The sequence below is a fragment of the Osmerus eperlanus genome, chromosome 17, assembly GCF_963692335.1.
Source record: "Osmerus eperlanus chromosome 17, fOsmEpe2.1, whole genome shotgun sequence".
Lineage (NCBI taxonomy): Eukaryota > Metazoa > Chordata > Actinopteri > Osmeriformes > Osmeridae > Osmerus > Osmerus eperlanus.
In genome coordinates, this window is record NC_085034.1 from 10433872 (window position 1) to 10447124 (window position 13253).

The following is a 13253-nucleotide window of genomic DNA, read 5'->3' on the forward strand; positions in this document are numbered from 1 at the left end:
AGTGTGTGTTGGAACAAAGGATTACTGTGTGTGTGTGTGTACGTGTGTCAGATGTGCGTGCACGGGTCTGCTTGCATGTGGGTGTGAATACGTACAAAGGGTACTATGAATCTGAATATGGCCATTCAACACGGACACACACACTCACTTCTCATCAGAATAATCAGAGATTAACTAGAGCTAACACCATTATGCTGCCCCCCAATTGACTTAAAACATGTTTGTTTATATGCAGATGAGTTTCCCGACAACGCGTGTGTTTGTGTGCGTGTGTCATTGTGTAAAGGCCTATCATTTGTAACATTGTGTGTGTGTGTGCGCGGTCTGTGTGCATTACCAGAAAGGTGACTTAACACTGTGTGTGTGCATCTATATGTGTGTGTGCGCGTGTGTATGTGCTTGCGTGTGCGCGTGTGTGTGTGTGCGCCTGCGTGCTTGTGTGTATGCATGCATGTGTGTGTGTGTGTGTGGGAGCAGATGAAGGACTGTAACGTGGTGGCGTCCAAGCTGGTCCTGATCCTGGACGACCTGCTGTGGGTGCTGACTGACTCCCAGCTCAAAGCCATGGTGCAGTACGCCAAGTCCCTCAGCGAAGCCATGGAGCGCTCCGCCCAGCAGAGGAAGAGCATGTCCACCGAGGACCAGGTATACACACACACACACACACCCACACATACATATACACACATGCACGGCTCACGCCATGGTCCAGTATACTGACAGTCAGTCGTGCTCTCTCTTTCTGACTGAGCGTCTTTCTTTCTCTTTTCTTTCTCTCTCTCTCACTCTTTTCTCTGCCTTTATTTCCAACTCTTTCTCTCCCTTTTTCTTTACCTCCCTCCCCCTCCGCCAGTCAACACAGCTCTATTAGTGCTCTCTCTCACTCTCTCTATTTCACTCTACTTTCCCCCCTCCCCTCCCTATCAAGTGACTTACTCTGTGGTTGGTCAGTTTGTCCTCGTCCCCCCCTCCTTCAGTTCTTGACATGGTACCTGGTGCCACCTACTGGTCAGAGTAGCAGTTGCTCAGACCTCCTAGCAGGGCAGTGGGTGCTCACTGACTCCCAGCTAGGAGTCAGGCAGTCGACTTCACACCACCCAGACCTGTCCTCATGACCAGGACCTTCTGGAAGCATCTATTTCACAGCGTTCGTATGTGGCACAGCAGCTAACTGTGTAACTGTTCACTGTGTGCGTAGCACACGCACGCGTCTTGTCAATTGTTATCTTAGGTCGAACGTGGGTTGATTCATATAAAATACGTAGGCGATACAGATATGGAGTTCCATATTGGTCTGCAGTTATGTTCGATGGTCAATTAGGAACTTTGAACATCAAAGTCTGGAGTCCAAGTCATGTTTATGTGGGGGAATTACTCGTGGCCTGTATTTACATGGTGTTACGTGTGTGTTCACGTGTGTGTGTGTGTGTCCTCCAGGACTCTTCGGCGCCCCCGTCGGCCCAGCAGGTGCGTACGCAGCAGGCGGCAGCGGCGGCCGACCAGGGCGCCAGCATGGCCCGGCTGTTCAGCGACAACGACGTGTGCGAGACCTCGCACCACCTCCAGATCACACACCTGGACCTGCACATCTGCGACGACATCCATGCCAAGGAAAAAGGTGCACAACCCCTACACGCTGGCGGCCCGGGTTAGGGCTTCGTTCATGCCAGCAGGGCTGTCGAATGCACCACTGCACACGCACACGCGCTCTGAAGACTGAATAACATCGCCATACGTGCTATTAAAGACACAAGGGCACATTTCTAGATAGTCTTTTTTGAATGCCCTGTTTGTGTGTGTTCATACTTCTTTCTCTGCATAGTGGTCAACAAGAGGATAACAGGAGGAGCCATGCAGCTGTCCTTCAGTCTCATCACACTGGACTACTACCCCTCCCACAGAGCAGGTAAACAACCTCCACACAACCTTCACACAAACTCTACACAACTTCCACACAACCCTCACACAACCTCCACACTACGCAAACAACCTTCGCGCGACATCCACAACCTCTTCACAAAGCTGCAGCAACGTTTGTGCTAGCGCTGCGCAACTGACTACAAGTTTATGTATCTTGAGTTGTTCTCTGAGAAGTGTAAGATGTTGACAGCTGAGACCAAGACCTGTCCCCTGTTGCCCCCTTCTGCCCCCTGTTGCCCCCTCCTGCCCCCTGTTGCCCCCTCCTGTCCCCTGTTGCTCCCTCCTGTCCCCTGTTGCCCCCTCCTGTCCCCTCCTGTCCCCTCCTGTCCCCTGTTGCCCCCTCCTGTCCCCTCCTGTCCCCTCCTGTCCCCTGTTGCTCCCTCCTGTCCCCTGTTGCCCCCTCCTGTCCCCTCCTGTCCCCTCCTGTCCCCTCCTGTCCCCTGTTGCCCCCTCCTGTCCCCTGTTGCTCCCTCCTGTCCCCTGTTGCCCCCTCCTGTCCCCTGTTGCCCCCTCCTGTCCCCTGTTGCCCCCTCCTGTCCCCTGTTGCCCCCTCCTGTCCCCTGTTGCCCCCTGTTGCCCCCTCTTGCCCCCTCTTGCCCCCTCCTGCCCCCTCCTGTCCCCAGGTGACAGCTGTGTCCACTGGATGCACTACAGCGAGGCCACCAAGGCCAGGGAAGGCTGGGCCCGCAGTCTCCTCGAGGAGTTCAGGTCTAATGTGGAGATGCTGAAGACGGCCATGAGAGACCAGCAGGGGCCCACACACACTTCCCCCCAGCACGGTAACACACGCGCACACACAAACCACACACACACATTCACACACACACACACCACACCTCCCCCAGCATGGTCACACACACACACACACCGCACACATACACACACACCTTCCCCCAGCACGGTAACAGAAACACACACACACGCCACACACACCTCCCCCCCCAGCACACCACCCCCGGTAATGCACACGCACAAATGGGCATATGGCTTCACCATATTGCCCCACACCACAGGGCAGTAGCTGGGTCAGACAGCCTCACATCGGCCACCAGAATGAACAGCCACCGGTGACGTAGTAACCCTGGGTTGTGTTGTCCCTCCTCCCCCCAGCGACGTCCGCTATGGACGGTGTGTATGGTCCTCCAGGAGAGGAAGAGGAGGAGGAGGAGGAGGAGGGAGGAGTGGAAGGAGGAGGAGGAGAAGTAGAGTTTAGGGGGCTGGACACCGCTCGGCCGGGGTGGGGCACGCACACACAGAGGCAGACACGGGGGAGGGGACAGTGCTGCTGGTGCCTGGAGCCAGGTACCCACCCCTCGGTGGTGTGTGTGTGTGTGTGTGCGCACGCGCGGTGCGGTGGTGTACACACTTTTTTTTTGGGGGGGGGGGGGTGAGTTTTGTTTTGGTGAGATGTGGTGGACATGCGTTTCTGCTTCCTCTCATCTTTCTCCCTTGTCCTCGTTTCCTTTTTCTCCTACTGCCACCTCCCTGTCCTCCTCCCCCTCCTTCTCTCCCCCATCTCCCACTCTCTCTCCCCCTGCCTCCCCTCCTCCCCCCAGGTAAGATCAGCACCAGCTCCAGCTCTGCCTTCACTCCTCCTCAGCCCCCCAGGACCCAGCTCATGTCCAGCTCCATAGTCCTCAGGATAGCTGACTTCAGCATCTACCAGGTCACACACACACACACACACTAATAAACGCGGTAGAAATTCAAACATACGGTTTAAATAGTGCTAAATCAGTACTTTGTATGTGTGTGTGTATATAGGTTTCCACAGCAGACCAAAGGCGCTCCAGTCCCAGAACCATGGTCTCCTGTAATAAGAAGTCTCTGTACCTGCCTGCAGAGATGCCCGCCATCCACGTGGAGTTCACAGAGTACTACTTTCCCGATGGCAAAGACTACCCCAGTAAGATAAACTACGCCACCATGCCTTCCTCAGTTCATACCCTACCTTTACAGCCCTACCCTTACAGCCATACCCTACCCTTACAGCCCTACCCTACCCTTACAGCCCTACCCTACCCTTACAGCCCTATCCTACCCTTACAGCCCTACCCTACCCTTACAGCCCTACCCTACCCTTACAGCCCTACCCTACCCTTACAGCCCTATCCTACCCTTACAGCCCTACCCTACCCTTACAGCCATACCCTACCCTTACAGCCCTACACTACCGTTACACTCCATACCAATGTTCCCTCGAATCTTTTCCCGCACTGAGCAAATGGAAATCTGTCTGAGCGCAAACCACAGTCCTGTGAGCCATTTGTGACCCGTCCTCTGCCGCAACCAATCAGCAGGCTATATAGAACGGTAAACTCGCTTTTTGTTCTTCCACCTCTGAACAAAGTTTGCAGAGAACCCCGCATAGCTAAATATATCAGAGAGCTTCACCAGCCTACCTGGACCATCGCTTGTGTCCGTTTGAACGATGTCATCGAGCCATTCGTGTTTAAATGTAAAACTCTGAGCGCGAAATGGACGTTAGATCGAATGTTCAAATGTAACATTATTATTGTAATTGTATTGTGATTGGCTGAGTAGCCTAGAGTGACATTGAAACGTACAGCATGAAGTGGGCTTGGCCGCATTTGGCCGATCAACTGAACATTACTAGTTTTTCTAAAATAATGAAAATGAAAAAATACATAGTTATTTTGTGCACGGTCCGAAATATCTATTGAATTGGTCTGTGTGGCCGCGCATGCGCGCATCTTAGAGGGAACATTGCTCCCTACCCTATCCTACCCTACTCTTAATCTTAATTCCACCCCCCCCCCCCCACCCAGGATGTTATATGACTGTATCCCCCCCCCCCCCCTCCTCCCCAGTCCCCTGCCCCAACCTGTACGTGCAGCTGAACGCCCTGCAGCTGGTGCTGGACCCTCGCAGCCTGGTGTGGCTCAACCTGTTTGGGCTGGACCTGAAGCAGAGCCTGGAGCAGTTCATGCAGCTGTACAAGCTGGACGACTCGCAGAAGAGTGAGGAGCACGTAGATATACGTGTGGACGGACTCATGCTCAAGGTAGGACGCACACACACACACACACACACACACACACACACACACACACACACACACGACGAGCAGGATAGTAGTTGGGATCACACACGCACAACACTTTGATGTGTGGGTGTGTATTGGTGACCTGAGATGCCCCCAAAAAACGCAAAGCGCCTTTTGACTTCCGTTAAGGTAGAAGTACAGTCCATTTACCATTCCCTTCCTGCCGCCAACCTCTCTCCCCCCGCCCCAGCTGGTGGTCCCCGCCGAGCGCGACCCCTCCGCCCCCGCCGACCTCCCCCGCTCCGTGTCAGTCCAGACCTCGGAGATGGTGGCCAGCAACACCCGTCACGCGGCCAGCTGCTCTCGCTCCCAGCTGGAGGCCCTCCTGCAGGCCTTCCGAGAGGAGCCCTTCTTCTCCTCCGCTTCCTTCCCTCGCTCCTCCTCCTCCTCCTCCCCCCCTCCCCTCCTCCACCCCGTGTTCCAGCGCCACGCCCACGAGCAGGACACCCTCCTCCACGACGTGTTCCGGGGCCTGGTGACCCCCGGCCTGGCCACCGACGCCCTCAAGGCCCCCGCCGCCGCCGACCTGTGGGCCCTGCACTTCTCCCAGTTCTGGGTGGACTACGAGGGCTCGCGGGGCGGCGCCAAGGGCCGGCCCCAGCCCTTCGTCGACGCCTTCCCGCTCACCCTGTGGGCGTGCCAGCCGGCTCGACACGCCCAGCACCGCGAGAGGCTGCGGGCGGCCGCGGCGGGGCTGCCCCGGAGCGAGTCGGGGGAGCAGGGGCGCCAGGAGAGGAAGAGGAGGCTGAGGGAGTTCTACAGGACGGAGGGACGGGCGGCGGCGCCGGGGCCCGCCGCCTCGCCCGCGGCCCCCAGCAACGGTCTCCACAAGCCCCTCTCCCTGGACAGCCTCTCGCCGGCCTCGGCCGGCGCGGATGCCGACGTGCACGTGCTCGTGCACGTGCAGAAGCATTTGAGCGCGCAGGTGAGCTGCGGGACACACACACACGCGCGCGCATGTGGATTGATCTGGGAATGTTTGCAGTGTGACGTGCTCCCTTTTGGCTTGAGGAGCTGACTGACAACTAGCGCTTTAAAAAAGATTTTTTATCATACCTTGTCTTTGTGTCAGGGCTTGACATTGTGACCATTTCGGTCGCATATGCTCCTGAAATTGTGTATATGCGACCTCAAAATATATTAGGGAGCATTTGTGCGAGAGCAAATAATCGTTAGGGTGCGACCTGTTTTAATTTCATGACCAAACGCTCACTAATTGCTAATGTAGCGGGACAAGTTATCCCTTACTTCTCAGCGTGAGAAATACAAGGTGTTGTGTGTGAACTGGTTGAACTGCGTGAGTCTCGCGGCGAATGCGTGAGACTGGTGGCACTCGCATTTATGTTAATGTAGTTTAATAGATGTGTTTGTGTGTGTTTCAACAGTATCTGGGGATAAAAGGTTATTATTATCAAGCCATCATTATTGCGAGTGATGTGAGGAAAATGTAGAAAATGTAATGAAATACTTGTATTTTGTACATACATGTTATACATATATATTTGCTTGCGTGTGTCTGTGTGCGTGCATGTATCTGTGTGTGTGTGTGTGTCCAGGTGAGCCACCGTCAGTACGTGTTCCTGATGCGTCTGCAGCGCAGCATCAAGGCTCTCCAGCACACCCTGCAGCAGGACCTGGAGGAGATAGGCTCTCGCCGCCCCCACCCCACCCAGCCCGCCGCCCCCTCCCCCGCCGGCCCCCAGCCCTTCTCCGTGTGCCTGGCCGTCCTGCTGAAGAGCGCCGAGGTGGCCCTTCTCCTCAACCCGGCTCCCCAGCCCGGGCCCCCGGGGTCCCCCCTGGGCTCGGAGGTGTCCCCCTCGGAGAGCAGGGGGACCCTGGAGGCCGGGGTGGAGGCGGTGGAGGCCGGGGACAAGACGGAGGCCGGGGCCGGGGGCTGCACGGTGGACCAGCTCCTCTGCGGAGGAGGTGAGGCCGAGGGGAGCCCCGCCCCGCTCATCCCCACCTCATCCGCATCCTCCGCTCGTCCGTTCGACCCCGCTGGCCGCAAAGCCTCTCTGGATGAGAGGGCTGGAGTCACGGGGAGGTCCAGTTCGGAGGAGACTGGTGAGGGCTCCGTGGAGGCCCGGACAGGGGGAGAAGAGCAGGGGGTGGCCCAGCCGGGTGAGCCCTCGGGGGGGAGGACTGGTGTGGGAGACCCCCTCTCTGACTGGAGCGACGGCAGGGAGAAGAATTCTGGAGCCAAGATGCCTCAGTCCATGTCAAGGTACTCACACTGGCATTACTGACCACTGTCGAGAAGAAGCAACACACATACCCACACTAGATGACACTGTATATACGCGTGTGTTTGTCTGCATATCAATGTCTATACTTGCATACGTTTTGAGCTTCTCTATGCTATGGTGTTACATGATATGCAAGGTCTTTTGGTGTGACCCTTTTATATCTGTGTGTGTGTGTGTGTGTGTGTGTGCGCGTGTGTGTGTGTGACCAACATATGTGTGTGTGTCGACTCTCCTCTCCCTTTCATACCCACTGCCTTTTGGAGCGCTTTGACCCATACTGAGTGTGTGTGTGTTCTTTCTCCACCAAGGAAAGGCAGCTTGTCAGCGTTCTCTGACAAGCTCAGCTTCTCAAACCCCAGCAGGTCTTCCTCTCTCTATTCCATATCCAACATGTAAGACTGGTCCTCCCAACAGCCCCTGGCTGTGTACATGTCTAGATGTGTAGGCCTGCTACAGTCTTTGGAGGAAAAAGAGGCTACCCAGCTCTGTTTGTAACCAGAGAGAACCTGGCCATCAGGTCTTTTACATTTACATTTAGTCATTTAGCAGACGCTTTTATCCAGAGCGACTTACAGTAAGTACAGGGACATTCCCCCGAGGCAAGTAGGGTGAAGTGCCTTGCCCAGGGACACAACGTCATTTGACACGGCCGGGAATCGAACTGGCAACCTTCGGATTACTAGCCCGATTCCCTCACCGCTCAGCCACCTGAATCCCACCTGACTTTTGTAAGCTTCAGACATGTTAAGGAGATACAAATACCCCCCAAAAAATAAAGGGGTTTTAAATGACGTTCCTCTGTCGTTACAAACGGAGTGATTCCAAATGGCTTCTTTTTTGAGGTGGGTGTGTTTGCTAATCTGTGTCCACTTTGTGTGTGTGTGTGTGCGTGTTGGGGTTTGAGAATGTTCCAGTGGTGTGTACATGTCTGTACGTGCTAGTGTGCTGTGCATGTGCGGAAGCATGCACGTGTTCATGGATGTGCATGTGTGCATGACCTGTGTGTGTGTGTTTTCCCACAGTTGTTTGGTTTGAGCGTGTACGTGTGTTCCTGTAGTTGATAGTGTGATAGCGCGGTCAGCTAGCTCAGCAGTTTTGTGGTTTAGGTTAACTTAGGGTTCGTTCAGTTGGTTTTGGAGAGACGGGTCCGAAAAGCAACTGGAGTTCAGTTCCTATAGGTGTGTGGGGGGGCTCTGTGTGCTTGTGTGTCTGTTTCAAACAGGAAGGAGAGAGCTCATCTCGTCTGTCCATCAGATGGTTTAGAAGGGCCTCACACAAACACACACACACACACACACACACTCAAGTGCCCACACAAACACACACACAACCACACACATAAATACCCTCACGTACACTGCACGCACGCACACACACACAACCAACCACACCTCTCACGTGCACGACCACTCACACACAACCGCCCCCACACACATCCCTCTAAGCGCATGTGTGTGTGTGTGTGTGTGTTGCAGTGGTCGTCTGATGAGAGACCGGTCCCAGTCCAGCTTCTCTGTCTCCTACAAGAACATGAAGAAGAGCCCATCTCTGCAGTCCCTGGACAACATCTCCATAGACAGCTACATGATGGAGGACTGTGACACCTACAGCCTGCTGGAACGAGGTGGAGCACACACACACACACACACACACACGCGCACACATTTACATTTAGTCATTTAGCAGATGCTCTTATCCAGAGCGACTTACAGTAAGTACAGGGACATTCCCCCGAGGCAAGTAGGGTGAAGTGCCTTTCCCAAGGACACAACGTCATTTGGCACGGCTGGGAATCGAACTGGCAACCTTCAGATTACTAGCCCGACTCCCTCACCACTCAGCCATCTGAGTGAGCCATCTGAGCGCACGCACGCACGCACGCACGCACGCACACACACACACACACACACACACACACACACACACACACACACACACACACACACACACACACACACACACACACACACACACACACACACACACACACACACACACACACACACACACACACGGAGGCAGGCAGGCAGGCTCACAGGGAGGCAGGCAGGATCACAGGCGGGACACTGAGTTGGAGGACTCTGATTTGTGTGGCTTGAAAAAACTTGTTTCGAAACATCCTTGCTGGCTGGTTTACGAACATCAGGCATAACTTTTGAGTCTGTAACACAAAAAAAAGTCCACAGCCATTTTTGAAATATACAGCCATGGGGTGTGTTTAGTCCAGCGTGTTTGGACTTGCAGAGTGCGTTGAAACCTTCTGGTCGGTCCACAAACATGCAGTAATGAGGACAGGGTACAGTATGAATGCAGCATGTAGCAGGACTGTAACATCAGGTTTTGACAGCAGGGGGCAGCAGTGTACCAATGTCAAATTAATACCAGAAAAGGAAAAATCATTTGTTGGAAAATACCTTTGTGTCAGCTTAAATACCAGTTATTACCACTCCTATTGAAGTTGTGTGTGTGGTGTACGTGTGTGTGTGGTGTGCATACATGTGTGTTTCTGTGTCTGTGTGTATGCGTGTGTTTGTTTGGTGTGCATGTATGTGTGTCTGCACGTGTGTACAGATGACGTCTCCATCTCTGGCTACAAGGATGCGGTGCCCCAGCAGAGTGCCACAGCAGAGAGTGCCAACGAGGCCATTGGTCCAGAGCAGGACGGGGGCGTGTCCCCAGACACCGTCAGCGCCACCTCCCAGAGCATAGACGAGACCACTAAGGACATGGTAACACACACATACGCACGGACATGATCTGGTCATACACGTGGTCCAGTTTTCAAGTTCCATTTTTGGGAAACTTCTCCGTGTATAAATCTGATGACGATGGTGGTAGTGATGACGATGAATTGGTGATGATGATGGTGCATGTGAATGATGAAGATGGTGATGATGATGGTGTATATAAAGCCGATGATGACGATGACGATGATGATGGTGGTGACTGTGGATGTGTGTGTGTGTGCAGGTGTCGGTGCTGGTGCTGCGGGTCCAGGGTGTGTGTGTGGGGGTGGAGGTGGTGGGGGAGAGCACGGCCGTGACTCTGGAGGCCGGCCGGGTCCGTCCCACCCAGCTGGGCAACATCAGCCTCAGACAGTACCTCAGCAACCGCAGCCTTGGTAAGGCCACACGCACGCGCACACACACACACACACACACACACACATACATACATACATACATACATACATACATACATACATACATACACACACACACACACACACACACACACACACACACACACATGCTTAACACACACACACATATTTAAACATCCACACACACGCATAGACACACACTCACACATCCACACACATGTACACTATACTCACACACACACATACACACACACATATCCTTCATGCATAAGGCAAACAAATATACAGAAAGCTTTTTCTCCATATTATGTGTGTAGACACAAGCACACAGACACACACACTTTCCCCTTCTTCCTTTAAATCCTTACCTCAGTTGACCCCTCCCCAATCCCCTACAGGTATGGTGTGTTCACTACCAACACACACGGTTTTGAACAGCCCAGGTAACTGTGTGTGTGTGTGTGTCTGTAGTGGTGGACATCAGTGTTCCCGTTCAATATTCCATTAGTGACATGACAGAGTGTATATCACCCACCTCCCCCCAAGACCTCTGACAGGTGGAACACTGGTGGAATCACTGCTCGCATGCAAAAATTGGGGTGTGCATAATAGTGCACGCGTGTATGTACGTACGTGTGTGTGTGCGTGTGTGTGTGTGCGTGTACAACCGTGGTATTGACACGTTCACTGTGTTCTCCTAACGCCGTGAGTCACAGCTTGCGACTCGTATGTCATCTTAACAGGCCTTGTTTTCAAGGTGTTCCACAGCATGCACAGAGCAGGCAGCTTACCTGACGCGTGTTTCGAACAACCCCTTAAACGTGTGTCTGTGTGCATGGCCCTCTTTTTTTGTGTGTGTCGCTGTGTGTGCCTTCCAAACATGGCACTTTCTAGTATTTCCTGGGCATGAATCAGGACCGTGGTTCAAAAATGTGTACTTCAAGACATGCAGCACGGCGAAAAGCCGGCATTGTGTTTTCTTCCAATAGCAACTCAATTTGAACTTAGCATGTGTGTGCGTGTGAATACACACCTACATTTATATATGAAATCGATATTTGTGTGGGCTACACACACCCTTCAGGTAGAAATAGAACCCTCCCCCTCTCTGTACCTCACTGTATTTATCTCCTATGTCCCCCCCCAACCTCCCCATTTCCCCCCTCTTCCTATTTTCACTGTCACCGCCCTCTCTCCCTCCTTCTCTCTCATCTCCTTTCTCTCTCCCCTCTCCACCACTCTCTGCCTTTACCGCTCTCTCTTCTCTGCCTCTTCTCTCTACCTCTCCCTCTCTCTCTGTTGCTCTCCTCTCTCTTTACCTTTCCTTTCTTTCTACCTCTCTCATGTCTCTCTACCTCTCTTCTCTACCTCTCTCTCTCTATCTCTTCTCTCTTTACTTCTCTCTACCTCTCTTCTCTCTCTCTACCTCTCTCTCTATCTCTTCTCTCTTTACTTCTCTCTACCTCTCTTCTCTCTACCTCTCTCTCTACCTCTTCTCTCTTTACTTCTCTCTACCTCTCTTCTCTCTCTCTACCTCTCTCTCTATCTCTTCTCTCTTTACTTCTCTCTCTACCTCTCTTCTCTCCATCCATCCACTGCAGCAGGTTTGGCCGTCTCAGTTGGCTGGTTTGGTCAATGAGAGAGAACACCAGCTTACCCCAGCCTTTCTCTCTCTTTCACACACACACACACACACACACACACACACACACACACACACACACACACACACACACACAGATACAAACACACGCACACACACAGGAGTAATCCTCTACTCTCTCTCTCTTCCACATTCCTTACTCCCTCTTTCTTTCCCTCTTCCATACCCGGTCTCTCTCTCTCTCTCTCTCTCTCTCTCTCTCTCTCTCTCTCTCTCTCTCTCTCTCTCTCTCTTCCTTCTATCTTTTTTCCATTCCTCCCTATTACTCTTCTCCCCAACTCCTACACGGGGTGGAGCTTCATTGTATCTGATAGTATGTGGGTGTGTGTGTCTGTGCACAAGCGCTTGTAAAGCGCAGTGGTGGCTTGCCGGCCTTGAAATCGCTTTATGGGATTAATTCCAGGCTGAGCCCCTCCCAAATCCCTCCCAAATGTGTGCGGTATGGATTTGCTGATAAATTGTTGGTAAAACTCATAATTGCTGTAATTCATCTTCCGTTGGTGGTAGTCATAATTCTGTGTTAGCCTCTCGGTCTTCCGGGATATGATGCCTTTTACGTCATGAAATAAGGAAAGTATTTTCAGTTTTCTCTTTGAAACCTTGTTAATCCCAATCCCCACCTTTCCCTTCTCTCTATCCACCGGCCATGCTCCCCCCCCCCCCCCCCCCCCGTCCTGTCTTCTCCTCACCCCCCTCTCTCCCAGGCGGGGGTCTGGAGACGGAGCCAGGGGCGGCAGCGGGCAACTCCCCCCCCCACCCCGAGGTGCGGGCCCGGCTGGAGACGGGCCCGCGGGCCGCCGCCCACTCCCCGCTGGCCGAGCGCAACGGCTTCCTGCAGCTGCGTCTCCACGGCTACAGGGCCGGCTTCCTCATGTCCACGCTGCGGAACCTGGCCCACTTCCTGGAGGACGACTCCGCCCCGCAGGTGCTGCCCATGGAGATCAGCGTCCGGGACACGCACGTCGACATCAAGGTGTGTGTGTGTCGTAAGCGCTCAGAATCAACGCCCTGAATCGGTTCGCGTTCCTCCTCGGGGGGGGGGGAGAAATACCGCCAAGTAGCCGTCCTAGATATGAGCCAGCCAATCACACGCACACACTCACCTTGTGATCTTTCCGATAGGATGATGGTCCCCGTGACAACGCCTCCGACCCGGGGCCCAGCCCTATCACCCTCCATGTGGACAGTCTGGTCATACACAGACGAGACGACGGAGCCTTCTCTATAGGAGGTATTGAACACACACTCTTATTG

General features: G+C 53.7%; 1 protein-coding gene across 1 annotated transcript in view; it reads left to right on the top strand.

Annotated features, from left to right (window-relative positions):
* Positions 1-13253, top strand: part of bltp3b (bridge-like lipid transfer protein family member 3B) — a 33394-nt gene that overhangs the window by 18290 nt on the left and 1851 nt on the right. The window contains exons 7-21 of the mRNA XM_062482611.1: positions 478-645; positions 1438-1618; positions 1823-1906; positions 2544-2699; positions 3477-3586; positions 3685-3826; positions 4752-4945; positions 5178-5912; positions 6544-7211; positions 8709-8857; positions 9805-9962; positions 10204-10354; positions 10735-10779; positions 12704-12972; positions 13122-13230. Coding sequence (XP_062338595.1) covers positions 478-645; positions 1438-1618; positions 1823-1906; positions 2544-2699; positions 3477-3586; positions 3685-3826; positions 4752-4945; positions 5178-5912; positions 6544-7211; positions 8709-8857; positions 9805-9962; positions 10204-10354; positions 10735-10779; positions 12704-12972; positions 13122-13230 — 3319 coding nt within the window. The remainder of the gene's footprint in view (positions 1-477; positions 646-1437; positions 1619-1822; positions 1907-2543; positions 2700-3476; positions 3587-3684; positions 3827-4751; positions 4946-5177; positions 5913-6543; positions 7212-8708; positions 8858-9804; positions 9963-10203; positions 10355-10734; positions 10780-12703; positions 12973-13121; positions 13231-13253) is intronic.